At 48.0% G+C, this 23855-nt stretch overlaps 1 protein-coding gene across 1 annotated transcript in view; it reads left to right on the top strand.

The window, feature by feature from the left end:
* Positions 1-15415, top strand: part of MAN1A2 (mannosidase alpha class 1A member 2) — a 198738-nt gene extending 183323 nt beyond the window's left edge. Inside the window, exons 11-13 of the mRNA XM_054163250.1 lie at positions 2188-2360; positions 11375-11490; positions 14764-15415. Of these exons, the coding sequence (XP_054019225.1) occupies positions 2188-2360; positions 11375-11490; positions 14764-14896 (422 nt within the window). The 3' untranslated portion in view covers positions 14897-15415. The remainder of the gene's footprint in view (positions 1-2187; positions 2361-11374; positions 11491-14763) is intronic.
* The last annotated feature ends 8440 nt before the right edge of the window (positions 15416-23855 follow it).

Raw genomic sequence — 23855 nt, 5'->3', positions numbered from 1 at the left:
TTTCTCACCAGACTTGTTCCTGTACACCACCTGCTAGGTGAACCTGCTCTAGCAAGAGCATTGGACTACCTGATACCTGAAGGTCCCTTCCAACCCCTACCATTCTCTGACTGAATGATTCTAACTCTGCCAAGTCTGCTGCTAAACCATGTCCCTCAGCACCACATCTCTGCATCTCTGAAACAGCTCCACCTCCCTGCAGGGCCTGTTTCAGTGCTTGAAAAGCCTTCCAGTGAAGAAGTTTCTTCTAATAACCAACCTCAAAATCACTTGTGGTGGCCTGACAACACTTCCCTAAGCCAAGAGAGTTTGGTTAAAGATGCAGGTTTTTTGAGGTGGTGGTACCTGGTTTTGTTCCAAGATCTTCTCCTGCTGTGCTGGGTGGGATCAAAGGACATCAAAGCCTCTACTCCAGGGGAGGTTTAGGCTGGATGTTAGGCTGGTGTTATTGCTCTCTACAACTGCCTGAAGGGAGGTTGTAGCCAGGTGGGGGCTGGTCTCTTCTCCCTGGCAACCAGCACCAGAATAAGAGGACATAGTCTCAAGCTGTGCCAGGGAAGTTTAGGCTGGATGTTAGGAAGAAATTCTTCCCAGCAAGAGAGATTGGCCATTGGAATGTGCTGCCCAGGGAGGTGGTGGAGTCACCATCACTGGAGGTGTTTAGGAAGAGACTGGATGTGGCACTTGGTGCCATGGTTTAGTTGATCAGAAGGTGTTGGGTTATAGGTTGGACTGGATGATGTCAAAGATCTTTTCCAGCCTGGTTAATTCTCTCCTCTCCTCTCCTCTCCTCTCCTCTCCTCTCCTCTCCTCTCCTCTCCTCTCCTCTCCTCTCCTCTCCTCTCCTTTCCTCTCCTCTCCTCTCCTCTCCTCTCCTCTCCTCTCCTCTCCTCTCTGAACCTCTCCTCTCCTCTCCTCTCTGAACCTCTCCTCTCCTCTCCTCTCTGAACCTCTCCTCTCTGAACCTCTCCTCTCTGAACCTCTCCTCTCCTCTCTGAACCTCTCCTCTCCTCTCCGAACCTCTCCTCTCCTCTCCGAACCTCTCCTCTCCTCTCCTCTCCTCTCCTCTCCTCTCCGAACCTCTCCTCTCCGAACCTCTCCTCTCCGAACCTCTCCTCTCCTCTCCTCTCCAAACCTCTCCTCTCCTCTCCTCTCCTCTCCTCTCCTCTCCTCTCCTCTCCTCTCCTCTCCTCTCCTCTCCTCTCCTCTCCTCTCCTCTCCTCTCCTCTCCTCTCCTCTCCTCTCCTCTCCTCTCCTCTCCTCTCCTCTCCTCTCCTCTCCTCTCCTCTCCTCTCTGAACCTCTCCTCTCCTCTCCTCTCTGAACCTCTCCTCTCTGAACCTCTCCTCTCCTCTCTGAACCTCTCCTCTCCTCTCCTCTCTGAACCTCTCTGAACCTCTCTGAACCTCTCCTCTCCTCTCTGAACCTCTCCTCTCCTCTCCTCTCTGAACCTCTCCTCTCCTCTCCTCTCCTCTCTGAACCTCTCCTCTCTGAACCTCTCCTCTCCTCTCTGAACCTCTCCTCTCTGAACCTCTCCTCTCTGAACCTCTCCTCTCTGAACCTCTCCTCTCCTCTCTGAACCTCTCCTCTCTGAACCTCTCCTCTCTGAACCTCTCCTCTCTGAATCTCTCCTCTCTGAACCTCTCCTCTCCTCTCTGAACCTCTCCTCTCTGAATCTCTCCTCTCTGAACCTCTCCTCTCCTCTCTGAACCTCTCCTCTCTGAATCTCTCCTCTCCTCTCCTCTCCTCTCCTCTCCTCTCCTTTTTTCTTTTTTTCCCTTCTGTTATTTTTCATTTCTTTTACTTGTAAGGAACTGATCATACACTGGTGGAGGTGGGAAGGGACCTCTGGAGATTATGCTGGTCACTTCTAATTTTATCCTACAATTGAGTGTGTTCAACTCTTTATATTCTTGGTGTTCCATTAGTTTTCAAGAGGATTACTGTGCTGCTGTCAAGATAGGCAGTTTTCTCGTGGGAAATGAATAAATTATTCATAACAAAAATTACAGACCTCAACAACACAGAAGATTGATGAGGCTGCTTAAGGACAGGCTGGTTCCTGTTTTTCTCACCTACTTGAGATCTAGCAGTCTCCTATCCACCCTTCCTGCAAAACTTGATAAGGAGTAATAATTTGTTTCCTTTTCTTTTCTTTTCTTTTTTTTGTTTCTTCCTTCCCCTGCAGCATTAAAGCTGGGTCCAGAAGCCTTCAAATTCGATGGTGGTGTTGAGGCGGTGGCGGTGCGCCAGAACGAGAAGTATTACATCCTGAGACCGGAGGTGATTGAGACCTACTGGTACATGTGGAGGTTCACCCACGATCCCAAGTACAGGCAGTGGGGCTGGGAGGCAGCACAGGTAACTGAATGAATTACATGCCAGTCATTTAATTCTACACACTTGCCTTTTGCAGCCACCTTCATCTCATAGTGCTGAAAAACTCCACACAAGTGGTTGATTTTCATGCTTTCCTGTAGCTGGGAGCACCTACCACGGAACTGCAGTGTGGTGGGGGGTGGAAGGAACCTCTGAAAATCATCTAGTCCAACCTCCATGCTAGAGCAGGAGCACCACACAGAAACGTGTCCTCTAGAGGCAGAGACTCCACCTCTCTGGGCAGCTTGTTTCAGTGCTCTGCCAGCCTCACAGGAAAGCCTTGTCTTATGTTTAAGGGAAACCTCCTGTGTTCTAGTTCATGCCCATTGCCCTTTGTCTTATCACCTGGAACCAACTGGAAGAGCCCCCATCCTCTTGACCTCCACCTTTTACCCTTTAGATATTGATAAGATCCCCTCTCAGTCTGCTCTTCTCCAGCCCTAGGTCTCTCAGACTTTGCTTATAAGGAGCGTGCTCCAATCTCTTAACCATCCTTGTGGCATTCCATTGGACTCTGTTGTAGTTTCCTGTCTCTCTTGAACTTGAGTCCAGAACTGGACACAAGGTTCCAGGTATGGCCTCACCAGAGCAGAGGGAATGAAGAACCTCCCTTGACCCTGACACTCTTCTGAATGCTCCCAAGAATACCACTGGCCTTCAGCAGTCCCACGTCTCTCAGGCATCCCCTATCTGTCCTGAACTGGAGAGCCCAGAAGAGGACACGGTACTCCCAGGTGTAGCCTCACTAGGGCAGAATCGAGGAAGAAGAGAACCTCCTTCAACCACACCCTTCTTAATGCACCCAAGAATACCATTTGCCTTCTTGGCCATAAGGGCACATTGCTAGCTCACAGGAAACTCCTTGGCCACCAGCTGGCCTTCCCTGCAGAGCTCCTTTCCAGTAGGTCAACCCCTAATGTGTACTGGTGCAGGGAGTTACACCTCCCCAGGTGCAGGACTTTACACTTGTCCTTGTTGAACTTCATGAGATTCCCCTCTGCCCAGCTCTCCAGCCTGTCCAGGTCTCACTGAATGGCAGCACAGCCTGACTGGGTGCCAGCCACTCCTCCCAGTTTTGTACCTTCAGCATACCTGCCTTGAGTACACTCTGTCCCTTCATCCAGGTCATTGATGAAGGTACTGAACAAGACTGGACCCAGTAACGATGACCAGGCAACACCACTAGCTTCAGGCCTCTAACCTGACCCTGCATCATTGATCACAACCCTCTGAGCTCAGTCCTTCAGCCAGTTCTCAATCCACCTCGCTGTCCACTCATCTAATCCACACTTCCTGATCTTACCTATGAGAATGTTATGGGAGACTCTATCACAAGCCTTGGCAGACAACATCCACTGCTCTCCCTTCATCTGTGCAGCTGGTCACACCATCATAGAAGGCTATCCAATTGGGCAAGCATGATATGGGGGTGAATTACACAGTTGTTCCTCATTTGCAGCTGCTGAATCAGCTGTTGAGTTTTTGGCATGGAAATAGAATCCACTGTTATCAGAATCCTCCTGTTATCAGAAGTCCACAATCCTTGAGAGAGGCAATTTGTCTTGGTGAATGGAAGTGTTAAGCATGTGTTTGTGCTCAGCTTACATTAAAAAGCAGAGCTATTCTTACAGTTTCTTCTTGGTCAGTTACTCAAGTATAAGTGGTAGGACATCTATTCTCAAATGGTTTGTAAACTAGGTAGTGTGGTCATGGGGATAGATGGATTGGCACTGTGGCTTTTTCTTCCCTTAGGTGTCAGGAAGTAATAGCACATAAGGTAGAACTTAAAAAATGGATGGTTAGGTATTTTGGGTCTGTGGTTAGGATTTTTTTCCCCTTGCATAGCTGCTTTCCTGGGTTTAAATCTAATAGTTGAATGTTTTAACCTAATTCCCAAGTGTAGGAGAAGGGTTGTTTTCAGGTAGCTTTGGAATGGCTGTGTTTGGTCTCTGACTTAGAAAAGCATGTAAACATCTTGTGACTGAGGGGAGAAGCTGGGCAGAATTTGGTTGGGTGTGTTAGAATATTGGTTTGTTATTTTAACCTATTGTATGCCTGAATCACATGGCCAAGAAGGCCAATGGCATCCTGGCCTGCAGCAGGAACAGTGTGGCCAGCAGGAGCAGGGAAGTCATTCTGCCCCTGTACTCAGCACTGGTTAGGCCACACCTTGAGTCCTGTGTCCAGTTCTGGGCTCCTCAGCTTAGGAAAGATGTTGAGTTGCTGGAAGGTGTCCAGAGAAGGGCAACAAAGCTGGGGAGGGGTTTGGAGCACAGCCCTGTGAGGAGAGGCTGAGGGAGCTGGGGTTGCTTAGCCTGCAGAAGAGGAGGCTCAGGGAATTCCTTATTGCTCTCTCCAACGACCTGAAGGGAGGTTTGTCCAGGTGGGGGATGGTCTCTTCTCCCAGGCAGCCAGCACCAGAACAAGAGGACACAGTCTCAAGCTGTGCCAGGGGAGGCTTAGGCTGGATGTTACAAAGAAGTTCTTCCCAGAATGAGAGATTTGCCATTGGAATGTGCTGCCCAGGGAGGTGGTGGACTCACCATCCCTGGAGGTGTTTAGGAAGAGCCTGGATGAGGCACTTGGTGCCATGGTTTAGTTGATTAGATGGTGTTGGGTGATAGGTTGGACTGGATGATCTCAGAGGTCTTTTCCATCCTGGTTAATTCTATTCTATTCCTATTCTATTCTATTCTATTCTATTCTATTCTATTCTATTCTATTCTATTCTATTCTATTCTATTCTATTCTATTCTGTTCTAGCTCTGCCAAGCCACATTAACTTTGATTCTGTGAAAGTAAGTCTACCCACCTACCCCTAGAAAACCATGTGACACCTGTGCCTTCTGATAGATTACATAATTTGCTGTGTAACATAATAAACATCTTCACCTGCTTATATCCTAGCCTGGAAGCTGTGCTCAGGGTGAATCAAACACCTAAGGCTGTCCTACAACAAATGCTGACCCCCACAACAACTCTATAGTACAACACCCAAGCATGAAAATGCCTTTGAGTCTTTCTCATTGAAAATGGCTCAGCCTGGTCTACAGCAGTCCAGATTGTTTGTGTCTGCTGGCCTGCCTTCATTCATCCTTTGTATGTAGAAAGATAACTCTGGTATCTGTCAGTCACAGATTATGGGCTGTATTTGAGCTCTATACTAGGCATCAATATAGTATTCTAATGAAAACTTCTTTCCCAGAGAGACTTTTTGCCTTTTAAATGCTTCCTGGAGCTGAACTGCTTGTGCCTGATTTGATGATCTGTTTCTCACTGCTTCCACCTGCTGGTCTGCACCAGGCTCTTGCAAAACCTAATTTGCTGGCCGAGCAGTTTTCTGGTCGTCTTCAAGATCTGTGGATTTCTCTAGCTCCTCCTTTACCCTGCCACAGGAAGCACAGCTTCAAGCCAGTTTCAGAGATGAGCATAAACATTAAAGAGAACAAGGCACTAATGAAATATTTTGACTAGAGCCAAAGGAGATGAGGGAAGAGCAAAGGAAGAGACTGAAGCCTGGAGAAATGTTCTGTAGGTGAACACCAGTTTTGCTGCAGAGACAAAGAGATGCAGAAAAAGTACTTGGAGATCTGATGGAGCCCTATGACAAGAGGGATCTGGAGGTGCTGGAAGGTGTCCAGAGCAGGGCCACGAGGATGAGCAGAGGGCTGGAGCACCTCTCCTGTGAGGACAGACTGAAGGATTTGGGGCTGTTCAGTCTGGAGAAGAGAAGGCTCCAAGGTGACCTCATTGTGGCCTTCCAGTATCTGGAGGGGGCTACAGGAAGACTGGGGAGGGACTGCTCAGAATATCAGGTAGTGATAGGACTAGGGGGAATGGAATGAAGCTGGAGGTGGGGAGATTCAGGCTGGAGGTGAGGAGGAAGTTCTTCCCCATGAGAGTGGTGAAGCCCTGGAATGGGTTGTCCAGGGAGGTGGTTGAGGCCCTGTCCCTGGAGGTGTTTAAGGCCAGGCTGGATGAGGCTGTGGCCAGGCTGATCTAGTGTGGGGTGTCCCTGCCCATGGCAGGGGGGCTGGAACTAGATGATCCTTGTGGTCCCTTCCAACCCTGACTGATAGTATGATCTGAGGGAAGATCTTATCACTCACTACAACTCTATGAAAGGAGGCTGGAGCAAGTTGAATGTTGGTCTCTTTTCCCTACTAACATGTGATAGGACAAGAGAAAATGGCCTCAAGTTGCACCAGAGGAGGATTAGGTCTAGAGTGTCTATTAGAAGAGACTTCCTCAAGGACAGGGTTCTCAAAGACTGTAACAGGCTTTCCAGGTGATTGAATCCTCATCCCTGGAGGTGTTTCAAAGAGGCAGAGATGTGGTGCTGAAGGACATGGTTTAGCACCAGACTTGGTAGAGTTAGATAATGGTTGGACTTGATCTTAAAGGTCTTTTCCCAGCCAAATGATTCTGTAATCCTATAATAAAGTGGTTTTGCACACCCCACCCTTTCACACTTACAGATTTTTCTTAACCTGACCATCACACTAACACAGAAGCATGGGAGGTTTTTTGTTCCCCAGGGCTTTCTGTTCCCTGCATGTTGATAAGTTCTGGTGCTTACTCCTCACACCTACTCCCTACTTCTCCTTCTTCTGCACCACATACAGCTCTGGTTGTTTTTGTTCCTCCATTTATAAATAGATAAGAAACTGGCGTGACGCAGAGAGCACTTGGCTTGCTGCTGTGGGACAACAGGGTCTGTATGCACCTTCCTTTCCATAGAGTCATAGAATCAATAAGGCTGGAAAACACCTCAGACATCATCAAGTCCAACCTGTCACCCAACACCTCAGGACTAACTAAGCCATGGCTCCAGGTGCTACGTCCAAGCCCCTCTTGAACACCTCCAGGGACGGTGACTCCACCACCTCCCTGGGCAGCACATTCCAATGGCCAATCTCTCTTGCTGGGAAGAACTTTCTCCTCACCTCCAGCCTAAACTTCCCCTGGCACAGCTTGAGACTGTGTCCTCTTGTTCTGGTGCTGCTTGCCTGGGAGAAGAGACCAACCCCCAGGTGGCCACAACCTCCCTTCAGGTAGTTGTAGAGAGCAATAAGGTCTCCCCTGAGCCTTCTCTTCTCCAGGCTAAGCAACCCCAGCTCCCTCAGCCTCTCCTCACAGAGCTGTGCTCCAAACCCCTCCCCAGCTCTGTTGCCCTTCTCTGGGCACCTTCCAGCACCTCAGCATCTTTCCTAAACTGAGGGGCCCAGAACTGGACACAGAAATAGTTCTGTGATTTTAGTGCAGGTGTTGTCCTTTTACCCAAGGGCTATTTTGTCAGTTTTTTCCAAATCCAGTGCCTGTGGGGAAGAAAACCAGGAAGCTGAATCTTAAATTGCCACAGGGATCATAAATCCCTGGGACATGGTCTCTATCTCATGCCTAATTAAAAAAAAAGAAGTTAATTATCCCAGATACAAACCTTAGCCCTGGAGACAACATCCATCTGTAACTGTACTGAGCCAGCCAAACTGGCCCATGATGTGCTGGGGGGCTGGCTGGTGTATTACAGAAATACTCATGCAAGGGAACTGCAGCAAATGACTGAAATCCTTTCTTAGGCTGATTGTTTGAAGCAGTGAGAGGCACCACTTCACAGGAGCCTTGTGAAATGCATTACTAATCTAGGCTGTGTGGATGAAGGGTTCAGCTATTTGGTGGGGACCTGCATATCTGACTAAGTAGGATTGTACTGTGGAAGCTGCAGAATTCATTCTCCTTCCAGTGAAAACAATATACAAGACTTCAAGTTTGGGCTAACTTCACACAAACTGAAGACTGACAGTGAGGTGGAATGGAAGGGCTGAGGTTTGAGGTTGACCTGCTGAAAAGCAGCCCTGCAGAGAAGGACCTCAATGCTTTAGAGGTTTCAATAAAATCCTGCTGACTGGAGGCAGTTGCCACCTTACAGAATCAATAAGGTTGAAAAAGACCTCAGAGATCATCAAGTCCAACCTATTACCTAACACCTCCTGACAACTAAGCCAGGGCTTCAAGTTGCAGAGATGAAAAAACCCTTGCTTAATAGATTGGATTTCCAGCTTGTTTACTTCAGCAGTGTACAAAACAGAACAGAATAGAAGAGAATTGAGTTGAATTGAATTGAATTGAATTGAATTGAATTGAATTGAATTGAATTGAATTGAATTGAATTGAATTGAATTAACCTGGTTGGAAGAGACCTTTGAGCTCATCAAGTCCAACCTATCACCCAACACCATCTAATCAACTAAACCATGCAACCAAGCACCCTATCCAGTCTCTTCCTAAACACCTCCAGGGATGGTGACTCCACCACCTCCCTGGGCAGTACATTCCAATGGCCAATTACTCCTTCTGGGAAGAACTTTCTCCTCACCTCCAACCTAAACTGCCCCTGGCACAGCTTGAGACTATGTCCTCTTGTTCTGGTGCTGCTTGCCTGGGAGAAGAGACCAACCCCCACCTGGCTACAACCTCCCTTCAGGTAGTTGCAGATAGCAAGAAGGTCTCCCTTGAGCCTTCTCTTCCCTAGGCTAAGCAACCCCAGCTCCCTCAGCCTCTCCTCACAGGGCCGTGCTCCAAACCCCTTCCCAGCTTTGTTGCCATTCTCTGGACACATTCCAGCAGGAATGGAATGGAATGGAATGGAATGGAATGGAATGGAATGGAATGGAATGGAATGGAATGGAATGGAATGGAATGGAATGGAATGGAATGGACGAGTTTGGAAAAGCCCTTTGAGGTCATCAAGCCCAAAAGCCTTATTCTTCTGTAATTTTCACATGCATTTTTGCAATCATTTGGGACTAATGTCAGATGCCATCCTAAAATTCTGCAGCCTGCCAGTGCCTCAGGATAACAGTGTTACCATGATACTCTAAACGTCGTCTTGGACATCTGAGGTGCATTAAGCTTAACATTGTTTTATCAAGGAGATTGTTATTCTGCTCTTCACTGAAAGAGTATCCAGGTAGCAAGTCAGGTGCTGCTACACCAAGGACTCTCTGAAGGTAGAACACTGGAAATTTCAAGTGCTTTTTATGCAGCTTGTCTGCAGTGGCCTGGCATGCTGTACACCTCTGAACCAGGAATATGTTATCCATATTTATGGATATCCATTTATCCATGACTTAATGGCCATAGGGGTGTCAGGTCAATGAATAGAATAGAATAGAATAGAATAGAATAGAATAGAATAGAATAGAATAGAATAGAATAGAATAGACCAGGTTGGAAGAGACCTTCAAGATCATCGTGTCCAACCTGTCACCCAACACCACCTAATCAACTAAACCATGGCACCAAGCACCCCATCAAGCCTCGCCCTGAACACCCCCAGCGACGGCGACCCCACCACCTCCTCGGGCAGCCCATTCCAGTGGTTGGACTCAATGATCTGAAAGACCTTTTCCAAACAGAACAATTCTATGACTCTGTTTGGATGAACAGCTGTATAGCAGTCTTTCAGAGAACATTTTCCTCAATGGCTCATTGCTACCATCAGTGGCAGGATCTCTGAGCAACTAAGATAAATCCTCTCTGCTTCTCCTGAACTTCAGTCTAGACAGAGTCTGTCTCCCTCAAGAGAAATTGCTGAAGATACAAAACTATTTGGTAATTATAAGGGGAAGGGGAAAAAAATCAGCATAAATTGAGCATATGTTTTCTTCAGGCTTCTAGGTGCCAGGAGAATGGAATGGAATGGAATGGAATGGAATGGAATGGAATGGAATGGAATGGAATGGAATGGAATAGAATAGACCAGACCAGGTTGGAAGAGACCTTTGAGATCATCAAGTCCAACCTATCACCCAACACCATCTAATCAACTAAACCACGGCACCAAGTGCCTCATCCAGGCTCTTCCTAAACACCCCCAGGGATGCTGACTCCACCACCTCCCTGGGCAGCACATTCCAATGGCCAATCTCTCTTGCTGGGAAGAATTTCTTCCTAACACCTAGCCTAAACCTGCCCTGGCACAGCTTGAAACTGTGTCCTTTTGTTCTCATCAAAAGATGAGTACTGTATTTTATTCTTACTTGCAGCAAGTCCCTATTGCTAGCTGCTAGTCATAGAGGTCCTGTAACTCCTCAGACTCTTCCAGCTGCAAAATCCAGGGACACTTGTCAATGTGTGCTTGAGAGGTCTGGAGCACAGCCCTATGAGGAGAGGCTGAGGGAGCTGGGGTTGCTTAGCCTGGAGGAGAGGAGGCTCAGGGGAGACCTTAGTGCTGTCTACAACTACCTGAAAGGAGGTTGTAGTCAGGTGGAGGTCGGTCTCTTCTCCAGGCAACCAGCACCAGAACAAGAGGACACAGTCTCAAGCTGCCCCAGGGGAAGTTTAGGCTGGAGGTGAGGAGAAAGTTCTTCCCAGGAAGAGAGATTGGCCATTGGGATGTGCTGCCCAGGGAGGTGGTGGAGTCACCATCCCTGGAGGTGTTCAAGAGGGGATTGGATGTGGCACTTGAAGGCATGGTTTAGTTAGTAATCACCTGTTGGGTGACAGGTTGGACTTGATGATCTCTGAGGTCTTTTCCAACCTTATTGATTCTATGATTGTATGATTCCTATGCACCTTCATAGCTTTGAGTCACTGATGGATGTTCTACTCAGTGTGACCTATGAGGAGCCATACCAGCTCAGAGCAAAAGTCTACAAAGTCCAATGTTCTGTCATCAATATCAGTCAACAGTGAATACCCAGGAAAGACAGTATTGTTTCTTCCCCAGAATATTTTCTTAGCATGCATCAGTTTGCCAGATGAGGTGGTGTTAGGTGCTCTGGGGGAATTTTCCTTCCTTGTGTGTCCAGTCACTTTTTGGTCTTGGTCAAGGTGTCCTGGTAATGCCCACAGCATCCTCTGACAAGGAGATCCACGGCAGGATAACACAGCAGGGAAGGAGCTGCCTTCTTCATTGATCAGACCTGATCCTTTAATGTTTCCAAATTATGCTCTGCAATTAAATTCTTTTTCTTTCCCCTTCCTCTTTGCAGGCAATTGACAAGTATTGCCGAGTCAGTGGTGGCTTCTCTGGTGTCAAGGATGTCTATTCCTCATCTCCTACATACGACGACGTACAGCAGAGCTTTTTCCTTGCTGAGACTTTGAAGTAAGTCCTCTGCACTCTTGCATCTTCCTCTAAAAGAAGAATGCAGTGGCTGAACAAATGACCTCTTGTCTTGTCAGAGCAGTTTGTAGTTTCAGCTTTCTTTCTCCCCAGCTTTAAGGTCCCAAATCAGCCTCCTTTACCAGCAGAAGATACAAGTGGAATTTCCCACACAAGAAGCTTATGCTGAGAGAGCTTTAGAATAGCATAGCATAGCATAGCATAGCATAGCATAGCATAGCATAGCATAGCATAGAATAGAATGGAATAGACCAGGTTGGATGAGACCTTTGAGATCATTGAGTCCAACCTGTCACCCAACACCATCTAATCAACTAAACCATGGCACCAAGCACCTTATCAAGTCTCCTCCTAAACACCTCCAGTGATGGTGACTCCACCACCTCCCTGGGCAGCACATTCCAATGGCCAATCTCTCTTTCTGTGTAGAACTTCTTCCTAACATCCAACCTAAACTGCCCCTGGCACAGCTTGAGACTGTGTCCTCTTGTTCTGGTGCTGGTTGCCTGGGAGAAGAGACCAACCCCCACCTGGCTACAACCTCCCTTCAGGGAGTTGGAGACAGCAATAAGGCCTCCCCTGAGCCTCCTCCAGGCTAAGCAACCCCAGCTCCCTCAGCCTCTCCTCACAGGGCTGTGCTCCAAACCCCTCCCCAGCTTTGTTGCCCTTCTCTGGACACCTTCCAGCAACTCAACATCTTTCCTAAACTGAGGGGCCCAGAACTGGACACAGGACTCAAGGTGTGGCCTAACCAGTGCTGAGTACAGGGGGAGAATGACCTCCCTGCTCCTGCTGGCCACACTATTTCTGATACAGACTTTTTAAGGCTTCTTCTTAAGACTTTATTCTGGGGGAGTAGGTGTGTGGAGCAGTACTCCTTTGTGCCCTTGGGTGATATTTCTCTATTTATCCCACAACATATTTTTCTAGAAAGCTTTGTGGTGTAGACAAGAATTCTTATCAGCCGTATTTTATTTCACATTAAGCATTTTCAATCCAGGGAACTCAATAGGATACCTGTGTTGCACCTTTAGTACACCCTACAGAAGCTAATGCCCTCTGCTGCACATTTGATTCAAGGTTAAATGTACAAAGCCATTGCTCTTCCACCATGTTTCTTTGGAATTGGTAGCAAGAAATGCTGGACTAAAATATGCCAAAACCTCTAACTTACAGGGATGATATGTGCAGTAAGAAAACATACTCTAGGGGGGGAGTAGGGCTCTTTTCCCAAGTAACTAGCTGTAGGACAAGAGGAAATGGCTTCAGAATCACAGAAGGTTAGGGGTTGGAAGGGACCTCCAAACTCATCCAGTCCAACCCCCCTGCCAGAGCAGGATCACCTATACCAGGTCACACAGGAAGGCATCCAGGAGGGTTTTGAATATCTCCAGAGAGGGAGACTCCACAACCCCCCTGGGCAGCCTGTCCCAGTGTTCTGTCACCCTCACAGTGAAAACATTCTTCCTCCTGTTTCCATGGATCTTCCCATACCTTAACTTCCACCCATTGCCCCTTGTGCTGTCACTGGGCATCACCCAGCAGAGTCTGGCTTCATCCTCTTAGCAATCACCCTTTACGTATTTACAAACATGAATGAGGTCACCTCTCAGTCTCCCCTTCTCCAAGCTACAGAGCCCCAGCTGCCTCAGGCTCTCCTCATAAGGAGAACTGTGTCCAGTTCTGGGCCACTCAGTTTAAGAAGGATATTGAGACACTTGAAGGTGTCCAGAGAAGGGCAACAAGGCTGGGGAGAGGCCTTGAGCACAGCCCTGTGAGGAGAGGCTGAGGGAGCTGGGGTTGCTTAGCCTGGAGAAGAGAAGGATCAGAGGTGACCTCATTGCCCTCTACAACTACCTGAAAGGTGGTTGTAGACAGGAGGGGGTTGGTCTCTTCTCCCAGGCAACCAGCACCAGAACAAGAGGACACAGTCTCAAGCTGTGCCAGGGGAGGTTTAGACTCAAATGTGAGGAGAAAGTTCTTCACCGAGCGAGTCGTTCGTCATTGGGATGTGCTGCCCAGGGAGGTGGTGGAGTCACCGTCCCTGGAGGTGTTCAAGGGGAGATTGGACGTGGCACTTGGTGCCATGGTCTAGTTGTGAGGTCTGTTGGGACAGGTTGGACTTGATGATCCTTGGGGTCTCTTCCAACCTTAGTTATACTGTGAGACTGTGATACTGTGAGAAAGTTCCACTCCCTTCATCATTTTCGTGGCTCTGCACTGGCCTCTCTCAAACAGTTCTCTGAGGTCCTTCTCGAACTGAGGGGCCCAGAACTGGACACAATATTCCATGTGTGGCCTCACCAGGGCAGAGCAGAGGGAGAAGAGAACCTTTCTTGACCTACTGACCACAGCCCTTCTAATACAGCCCAGAATGGCATTGGCCTCCTTGGCCACAAGAGCACATTGCTCAGCTACAAGAGCACATTGCCCAGGTTGCAACAGGGGAGGCTGAGGTTGTATATTAGGAAAAATAACTGCACTGAAAGAGCGGTCAGGAATTGGAACAGGTTGTGGTGGCATTGGCATACCTGGAGGTGCTCAAAAAGGGTGTAGATATGGCAATTTGGGTCATGATTTACTGGCCATGGTGGTGTTGGGTGGATGATTGGACTTGCTGATCTCATAGGTATTTTTCAACCTTAATCATAGAATCATAGAATCAGTAAGGTTGGAAAAGACCTCACAGATCATCAAGTCCAACCTGTCACCCAACACTTCAGGACTAACTAAACCATGGCTCCAAGTGCCACATCCAATCCCCTCCTGAACACCTGCAGGGATGGTGACTCCACCACCTCCCTGGGCAGCACATTCCAATGGCCAATCTCTCTTTCTGGGAAGAACTTTCTCCTCACCTCCAGCCTAAACCTCCCCTGGCACAGCTTGAGACTGTGTCCTCTTGTTCTGGTGCTGGTTGCCTGGGAGAAGAGACCAACCCCCACCTGGCTACAACATCCCTTCAAGGAGCTGTAGAGAGCAATAAGGTCTCCCCTGAGCCTCCTCTTCTCCAGGCTAAGCAACCCCAGCTCCCTCAGCCTCTCCTCACAGGGCTGTGCTCCAGACCCCTCCCCACCTTTGTTGCACTTCTCTGGACAGGGAAGGCTGTGTGGGTGCTGTCCAAAGATTGAAAGCAAGGGTCTTGCTTATAGTTTCAGTTGCTGACTGGTAGGGCTTGAAGCTGCTGTGTTGCCACTGCCTCTGTGCTGCTCTGCTGTAACACCCACCATTTTTCCTTTCTGTCTTACTATCCAGGTATTTGTATCTGCTTTTCTCCAATGATGACCTTCTACCATTAGACAACTGGGTTTTTAACACAGAAGCTCATCCTCTGCCTGTTTTACACCTAGCCAACACCACACTGTCAGGAAATCCTGCCTATCGATAAAGACAGCTCTGTGAAGAGGAAGAGAGACTGCTTTCAGCTCTGTTTTGTTTACATGGACCACTTGAGACTTTAAGCAGGAGAGGAGACAGACACTTGATAGAACTACACCCCTGAGTCAAGCAAGTACCGGCGTGAGAAACAAAGCTCTTCAGCCTACGGAGCAGTTAACAGTTCTGTTTTATACATGACCAAAACAGGTTCAGTGTGGTATTTGCAGGACAGAGACTTGATGTGCTTTGAACCCTAGCAAGACATGAGATCTACTGTCTGACACAAGAGCAGCAGCGTAAGGAGGAAGAGGCTTTCCCGCCCGGGGAGAGAGGAACTTGCTGCTCTTCGCTGTTGCAAGGAACAGCTCACCAGTCACAACCAGCTGGGTTCCAAATACCTACATTTCCTTTTGTTTTCCCTTCTTTTTTTTTTTGTCCTTTTTGGTTGGTTTGTTTGATGACAGCATGAACAAAGCAACAATGAACAAAGCAACAACACAACAAAGCAATGTCACTGCACCAGCAGCAGCAGCAGGATCTGAGCCTTGTTTTTCTGTACCTGTCTGAATTTTCCTGAGGAGCATCTCTTTGTCCAGCCTGGCAGCCATTCTCAGGGCCTCTCATCTATTGAAACTAAATACTCCTAAAGCATAAAAAACTATTTCCTCCTCACTTTCCTTTCCCAAAATAATACTTACAGATCTGTGTTGTATGCTTCCATCCAACAAGCATTTGGGTTGTCAGCTGCATGGGCTTAGTTCATTTGGCAAGCTGCAGTCACAGAGTCTGGAGCACACTGCAAGGGTAGGAAGGAGCTTGAGTTTCCCTTCCTCACAGATTCTGTCACATGGTAAAAAATGTTGTCTGATTAGTCCTGGTTCTTTTAGCCAAATAAACAGAGGTGAGACCATGAGAACAACAGCCTCTCAGGATCAAAATGGGATGATGCAGTTTGTGGCAGTGAAAGATGCACCCCTTGCATGCACCATGGTGGGAGCTCATTGCCTTACATTTGTCCACACAATCTGGAGTTTTGCTGGAAGGTTAAATTTCATTCTTGGGAGAGCATTCACTGAACCTTCTTTGAAGGTAGGCGTATGGCCAAAGCCTAAAGCTGCCTTGGATTTAGTTTACAATGGGTTTTTTCTCTGGGTGCTCCAGCACAAAGCCAACACGAGCTTCCTTGGAAACATCTCCTACAAATGAGTGGTAAAAGAAGCTGCAGAGTCTCTTTTCCCATTACTTTGTGAGAATGTTGTGAGGCTTTTTCCCACTGTTCCACAATAAGGACCAATTTATTTATGTTTCTAATTCTCCATAGCTCTCAAATCCTTTTGCTGTGGTGACTGACACCTTTGCTGAAAGAGCTGCAAGATGCTCCTTTCCCTCCTAAATACTGCACAGGTTGAGTGCACTTTGGTTGTGTTTTCATACTGAATTGAGTGTCAAGACTGTTCAGTGAGCTGGGTCATCAGAGCTGAAGGGTGTGAGCGCTCTCTGTGCCCCTCTAAAAATGGTTTATATGAAGTTTTATATATAAAAGCTTTCCTCCCTGTCATATTATTGTGTATTCTGACCATACATTGTTGTGGAACATCCCCCCAGAACATTTTCCTTCACTCATTTTGACTCTCACTCAGCATCCAAATCATCCTATGGTCTAAGAGAGCTGCTGTCCAATGTCATTTGCCAGACAGTGTAAGAGGAGGAACACATAGAGCTCAGAAAAAAACACACCCTCCAACCTCAATGTTTTAACCATAATTCTGGCTACTTAGGTACTGCAATTTGCAACAGTATCTTAACAATAACTTGAGGACTGATAAAGTAATTGAGACAGTAAAACAATACTGATGCAAACTATTGTTTATTTAAAATTAGCAGCAGCTTACTGCTCCCACATTCATTGATTTTTCTCTTCACTATTCAGTGACTTGCTGAAGAGGTGGTCCTCTGCCATCTTCCAAAGCTCAGAGATGCACTTTCAAATGCAGTTTTTCCCCTCCCATGAGAACTGCTCTTGGCTTCAAACTGCACTCAGACTGCCTTGTTCTGCTCTCTCTCTCTCTGTGCAAAGGAGAAAGAGGAAAAGCAAACTTCTGCTTGATTAAAAAACAAAGAAAAGAGAAAAGGAAAAGGCACTTTCCACCCCATACACCCATGCCTGCACACCTCCTGAAAATGCAGGTGTAGAATGGCTGCCAGTCTGTTCAGGGAAAGGTCAGGGAGAGAATTCTCATTGCTGCTTTCTCACGAATTAAAGAGCAGTCCTTCCAGCCAATCCTTCCCTGAATCCCCAATGGGTTAACTCACTGCCATGGAGGACCTAAGCCATTTCATCTTATGAGATGGTGTTTCTCTCAAAGCAGATGTGAAGTGCTGCTATTTCTTCTTTGTGTAGACAGGCAGCAGGCACCAAATAAAAGACAGTTCCCCCAGTTCCCCCAGCGGCTGTCAGTTCCTGCTCCATCACCCTAAAACACCAACTGCCCCTCTTCCTCCCAAGCTACTGATGTGCGTAAGTCTATCAATAGTAACACCTTCTAAGGACTAATGGCTGTGTCATTCATTAATCTTTCCAACCTGAGATTTCCTAGAGCAAGCTGAGTTTGGAGGTAATGGCTTCTGGGTGAGGTGTGTGCATCATGACCAAGCACCACAGGCACTGAACCCTCTGACCAAAGTGACGTGCTCTCTTTCCGAGTCCTTCACAGAGAAGGAGGTTCTGATCTGCAGACCACCTGCATCCCAAAGTTCAGACTGTTTTCCCTCTGGGGACGTAAGGTACAGTAGACTATTGCCATTTTCCTTCTGTTGCTGCTGTCTTACATCCTTCCATGAAGATAAGAGTGTAAATTTAAGCACAAAACGACTTTTTAGTCCTAGTTGTTTCCGAGTCTTGCACTGTGTTCCCTAACAAAGCAACCTTCATTTTCTTTAGGTAGCTGTCCCATTGTAGCAGTTTCTACAACACCTTCCCCTCTCACAGGATGAACTGCAGAACAGAAAACTCTGTATGTTTTTTTGGCACACTGGATTTGGGCAAGAGCCTGGAAATCCCAGAGCTGTCTGTTTCCTATTTGCATGCAGTCAAAACAAGGATGTTCAGTTCTTTTCCTAAGCCACGCCTGAAGCTTGCCAGTTGGTCAGGATCTTCTAGCAGCAACTTTTTTCCTAACACTTAGGGCCTGACTTGTCAAAGAAGTCAGATTTCTCCAGATTCTACTGACTATCCTGGAGCTGTGTGTGTGCTGCAGTCAGGAAGTTAACTTCTTAGCTTTGCCCTTTAAATGAAACCAAACCCCTTGGATGATGTTCTGGGTGCACCTTTTGCTGCACGATACAGTCCTTAAATGTTTAAGACACTCTGAAAAACAGTAATAATGCTGGAGTAAAAGCTGTGTGTGTGGGGGGAAGCAGATAGTTCCCTCTGTGAGTCACACCTCTGAGGCTCCTCTGGAGTCCTACTCCAAATTTGTGGATCACTGTCTTCTCCCTCCCAATGACTGTTGTATTCCCATCCAGTAGCTTACAAAATTTGTATGCTGTACCCTGAAAACTGCAATTAATGACAGAGTCTTTGTGATGCCCTCCATTAAGGTTACAGATCTAGCCTGCTGTGATTTACAGCTGAGCAAAGCCCAGTTCAACTGTCCTTTATGATCCCTCCTTCTGTGGTGGAGGACATTTTATTACCAGCCCTCACAATGACCTGGTAGAACCTGGTGTTTGGTGACTTGAGTTCTTGGTGTTTTCCCTTTGTTGCCTCTTTGAGTGGATGAATGCATCCCTGCCCAAGTGGGGTTAGGTTAGTTTGCTAACGTATCAGAGGTCTACTTCTGTTCCTTTTAAGAGCTTTTGAGAGCAAAGCCAGGTGATGCTGCAGTGGAGCCTGGATCATCTCTCCAAAGGGATTTTGGGACAAAAGTAGCTGGACTCGATGATCTTAGAGGTCTTTTCCAGCCAGAATGATTCTGTGGGGTTTTTCTGCACTGTGACTCTCAGTTTGAATGGAGAAGTGGTTAACAGCACGAGAGGGTCATCAGCGGAACCTGACATCTGCAGCAAACCGTGAGGCAGTTTGCATCTCAGGGCTGCAGGAGCAGGCTGTGAGCAGTCTGAGCCTGTCACATGCATTAGTAAGTCCAGTCCAGGTTTTTAAGGGGAGAGATAAGAAGCAGGCTTCTTGTTAGCAGAGGGAAATGAAAGGATGCTCTCAATCCACACTGTAGTTTGGAGTTCTGTTCGCCCTGATAAGACATCCCCTCTTTAGCTCCTTGAATTCTGAGAAGCGCTCTTCTGGCTCAAGAGCTTGAGCTGCCACACGCAGAGGAAGCCCAAGCTCGTTTGCAAGCTGTGTGCATACAGCTGTGGCAGATGTGATTGATAAGTGCTAGCTGCTTTGGCTGCCAGCCCTTTCTAACAAACTGCTCTGTAATCGCTCAGAAAAGTTGTGAGCCGCCAAAGTCGAAGGAGACAGCCTGAGTGGTCACAGTGAAACGTTGCCTTTCATCCTAATTGCTTGGGGGGAGTTGGGTTTGCATTCTGCCTTTATTCATGCTTTGTCTAAAACTGACAGGTTCTTGTTTTTTCCCCTCCCAAAATAATCAAAGGGCAAAAAGTCTTCTGATGTGGAAACCTTCTGCCTCTGACCTGGAATCCTGCATATGTACTTTTTACAGATTAAAAATAATATTGTATATATTAAAAAAAAAAAAAAAAAGATTGAATAAAGAATGTCTTTAAGTGAAAAAGGTCTGCAGTGTGTCCTCTGCCTCCAACAGCAGCCTCCTTGGGAGAGCGGCCAGGCAGAGAGGGACCTGGGGGTGCTGGTCGATGGGAGGCTGAACCTGAGCCTGCAGTGTGCCCTGTCCAGCCTCAATCTCCCCACCTCCAGCTTCATTCCATTCACAGTATCACAGTATCACAGTACAACTAAGGTTGGAAGAGACCCCAAGGATCATCCAGTCCAACCTGTCCCAACAGACCTCACAACTAGACCATGGCACCAAGTGCCACGTCCAATCTCCCCTTGAACACCTCCAGGGACGGTGACTCCACCACCTCCCTGGGCAGCACATCCCAATGACGAACGACTCGCTCGGTGAAGAACTTTCTCCTCACTTCGAGTCTAAACCTCCCCTGGCACAGCTTGAGACTGTGTCCCCTTGTTCTGGTGCTGGTTGCCTGGGAGAAGAGACCAACCCCTTCCTGTCTACAATCGCCTTTCAGGTAGTTGTAGAGAGCAATGAGGTCACCCCTGAGCCCTCTCTTCTCCAGGCTAAACAATCCCAGCTCCCTCAGCCTCTCCTCACAGGGCTGTGCTCAAGGCCTCTCCCCAGCCTTGTTGCCCTTCTCTGGACACCTTCAAGTGTTTCAATGTCCTTCTTAAACTGAGGGGCCCAGAACTGGACACAGGACTCAAGGTGTAGCCTAACCAATGCAGAGTCCAGGGGCACAATGACCTCCCTGCTCCTGCTGGCCACACTATTCCTAATACAGGCCAGGATGCCATTGGCCCTCTTGGCCACCTGGGCACACTGCTGGCTCATGTTTAGGTAGGTGTCAATCAGCAGCCCCAGGTCCCTCTCTGTTTGGGAGCTCTCCAGCCACTCTGACCCCAGCCTGTAGCTCTCCCCTAGTCCTACCACCAGTCATGGACATGAACAAAAGACAGACTGGGGAAACAAAATCAGTTGTATTTAGACAACAAACCCACCACCAATTCACCAGTTGAGTCAGAGTAGGACAATGATAAATGCAACCAGATCGTAAAACCACCTTCCCCCCACCCCTTCCTTCCTCTTGGGCTCAGCTCTGATCCTGGTTCTCCCTCCTCCCTGCAGGTGGTGCAGTGGGCAGGGAATGGGGGCTGTGGTCAGTCCCTGCCTGTTCCATTTTGTTTCTATTGCTCCTTCCTTCTCAGAGGGAAGACTTCTCCAGTCCTTTCCTGTTACAACATGGTGTCCCTCTCACAGGGGACAGTCCTCCACAGACATCTCCAGCTAGCATGGGGCCCTTCCATGGGCAGTGGCCCCCCCAGTGACACACTGCTCCAGAATCACGACCTTTGGGAGCAGCCACTTGCTCCAGTGTGGTGTTGTCCATAGGCTGCAAGCCGGATTCTGCCCCACTGTTGATCTGTAAGGGCTGCAAGGCCTCAGCCTGCCATCTCATCAGAGGCCAAAGGTGAATGGCTGCTCTGGTGTGCCTTGCCCTCTCCTTCCTCACTGATCTCAGCATCCACATGGTTGTCTCTACCAATTTCCCACTCCTTTCCTACAGCAAAGAACCTCCAAAACAGAAAGAACAGTTTTTTCCCCTCTTAAATATATCACAGAGGCTCTGCCTGGCTGTGTCCTGGCCAGAGGCAAGCCCCACTTGGAGCCAAGGCAGCTTCTCAGTGCGTCCTGCTGCAGCCCTGCCAGTACCATCTCCTTCCCTGCCGAAACCTTGCCAGACACAAACCAAATACACTGAGCCAGCTGCAAAGCTAAGCATCAGGGTTCATCCTTCCAGCACCTGCCCATGAGCAGGAGACCATCCTCAACCATATGTCACTGGCTCCCTTTCTGGATAGGACAAACACTTAGCAAACATTTTGTTTCAAAATCAGGTTGGCTAAATTATGTTCAGACCACAGCACCTAAATGTGCTAAAAATGTGTGGAGGGGGGTCCCCAAACTACTCCCCAAGATTTGTGCAGCAGGAGGTTTGATGCCACCATGTTGCTGGTCTTTTGCTCACTGTCAGCAGCTTGCTTCAAAATGCAGTACAAGTAAGAGGAAAATGGGAAACTTTGGCTCCTACTGAAGTTCACTTCAGGGAGCAGCCACAACAGTGAGAAGTGCTGCAGCCATGGATCTCTGACCCCAGCAGTAGAGCAAAGACAGAAGAACAGAGCTGCTGAAATGCTGGAGCAGCTGAGAGTTATTGCTGTCTACAACTGAAGGGAGGTCGTAGCCAGGAGGGGGTTGGTCTCTTCTCCCAGGCACGCAGCACCAGAACAAGAGGACACAGTCTCAAGCTGCACCAGGGGAAGATTTAGGCTGGAGGTGAGGAGAAAGTTCTTCCCAGAAACTGTAATTTGCCATTGGAATGTGCTGCCCAGGGAGGTGGTGGAGTCACTGTCCCTGGAGGGGTTCAAGAGGGGATTGGATGTGGCACTTAGTGTCATGGTTTAGTAGTCATGAGGTGCTGGGTGACAGCTTGGACTTGATGATCTCTGAGGTCATTTCTATGATTCTAGGAGCAAAGTCAACAGAACAGCACCATGGAAACATAGAATCATAGAATTGTTGCAAAGTTGTTGAGAGATGTTCTTCTCCCCCTCTGCTCTGCCCTGTTGAGGCCATACCTGGAGTATTGTATCCAGATTTGGCCTCCCCAGTTCAGGACAGACAGGGAACTACTGGAGAGAGTTCAACAGATGGCCACAAAGATGATGAGGGAAGAGAGCTGGAGCTCAATCCTCATCAATATCTAAAGGGTGAAGGTCAAGAGGATGGGGCTGGGGTCTTTTCAGTGGTACCCAGTGACAGGGTAAGAGGCAATGAGCAGAAATTAGAATATAGAAGGTTTTACTTAAACAGAAGGAGAAAATTGTTTTCTGTGAGGGTGCCAGAGCACTGCACCAGGCTGCCCAGAGAGAATAGAATAGAATAGAATAGAATAGAATAGAATAGAATAGAATAAACCAGGTTGGAAGAGACCTTCAAGATCATCGAGTCCAACCTATCATCCAACACCACCTAATCAACTACATCATGCAAACAAGCACCCTAGCAAGTCTCCTCCTGAACATGTCCAGGGATGGTGACTCCACCACCTCCCTGGGCAGCACATTCCAAAGGGCAATCTCTTTCTCTGTGTAAAACTTCCTCCTAACCTCCAGCCTAAACGTCCCCTGGCACAGCCTGAGACTGTGTCCTCTTGTTCTGGTGCTGCTTGCCTGGGAGAAGAGACCAACCCCCACCTGGCTACAACCTCCCTTCAGGGAGTTGGACACAGCAAGAAGGTCTCCCCTGAGCCTCCTCCAGGCTAAGCAACCCCAGCTCCCTCAGCCTCTCCTCACAGGGCTGTGCTCCAGATCCCTCCCCAGCTTTGTTGCCCTTCTCTGGACACCTTCCAGCAGCTCAACCTCTTTCCTAAACTGAGGGACCCAGAACTGGGCACAGGACTGAAGGTGTGGCCTAACCAGTGCAGTGTACAGGGGCAGAATGGCCTCCCTGCTCCTGCTGGCCACACTGCTCCTGATGCAGGCCAGGATGCCATTGGCCCTCCTGGCCACACTGCAGGCTCATCTTCAGCCTACCATCGAGATTGTGGATTCTCCTTCTCTGGAGAGATTCCAAGCCTGCCTGGATGTGTTCCAGTGCTTCCTGCACTGGGTGAACTTGCTTTAGCAGTGGGGTTAGACTAGATGATCTCTGGAGGTCCTTTCCAGCCATTATCATTATGTGATTCTGTGAGAGCTTCTCACTCTCCATCCATCTCCAGAACTATTATCAGCATATAGATTAGCTGGGGATGGGTCTCTTTCAACATGGAATAGATCTGTGTGCTCACAAACAAAGGAGGAGCTCTGACAGGGGTGTGAAGAGTACTGCTGGCTCAGTGGAGAAGGGTGGAGAGGTTGACATGGTGCCCAGGAAGAGCCTGGATGAGGCACTTGTTGCCATGGTTTAGTTGATTAGATGGTGTTGGGTGATAGGTTGGACTCAATGATCTCAAAGGTCTTTTCCAACCTGGTTAATTCAATTCAATTCAATTCAATTCAATTCAATTCAATTCAATTCTATCCTATTCTATTCTATTCTATTCTCTCTGAAGCAATGACATCCACAGTGCTCATTCACTGAGTGTCTACAAAGGCTTCAATGGAAACTTGGAAGACTTATTTGTGTGTGCCCAGAATGTGACTGCAGGATTTGCTCACTGGTATTCCACTGCTTCAGATCTTACACACT

Source organism: Dryobates pubescens, chromosome 8 (assembly GCF_014839835.1).
Source record: "Dryobates pubescens isolate bDryPub1 chromosome 8, bDryPub1.pri, whole genome shotgun sequence".
Lineage (NCBI taxonomy): Eukaryota > Metazoa > Chordata > Aves > Piciformes > Picidae > Dryobates > Dryobates pubescens.
The sequence above is the reverse complement of the archived record's forward strand: the minus strand, read 5'-3'. Positions and strand labels throughout refer to the sequence as shown.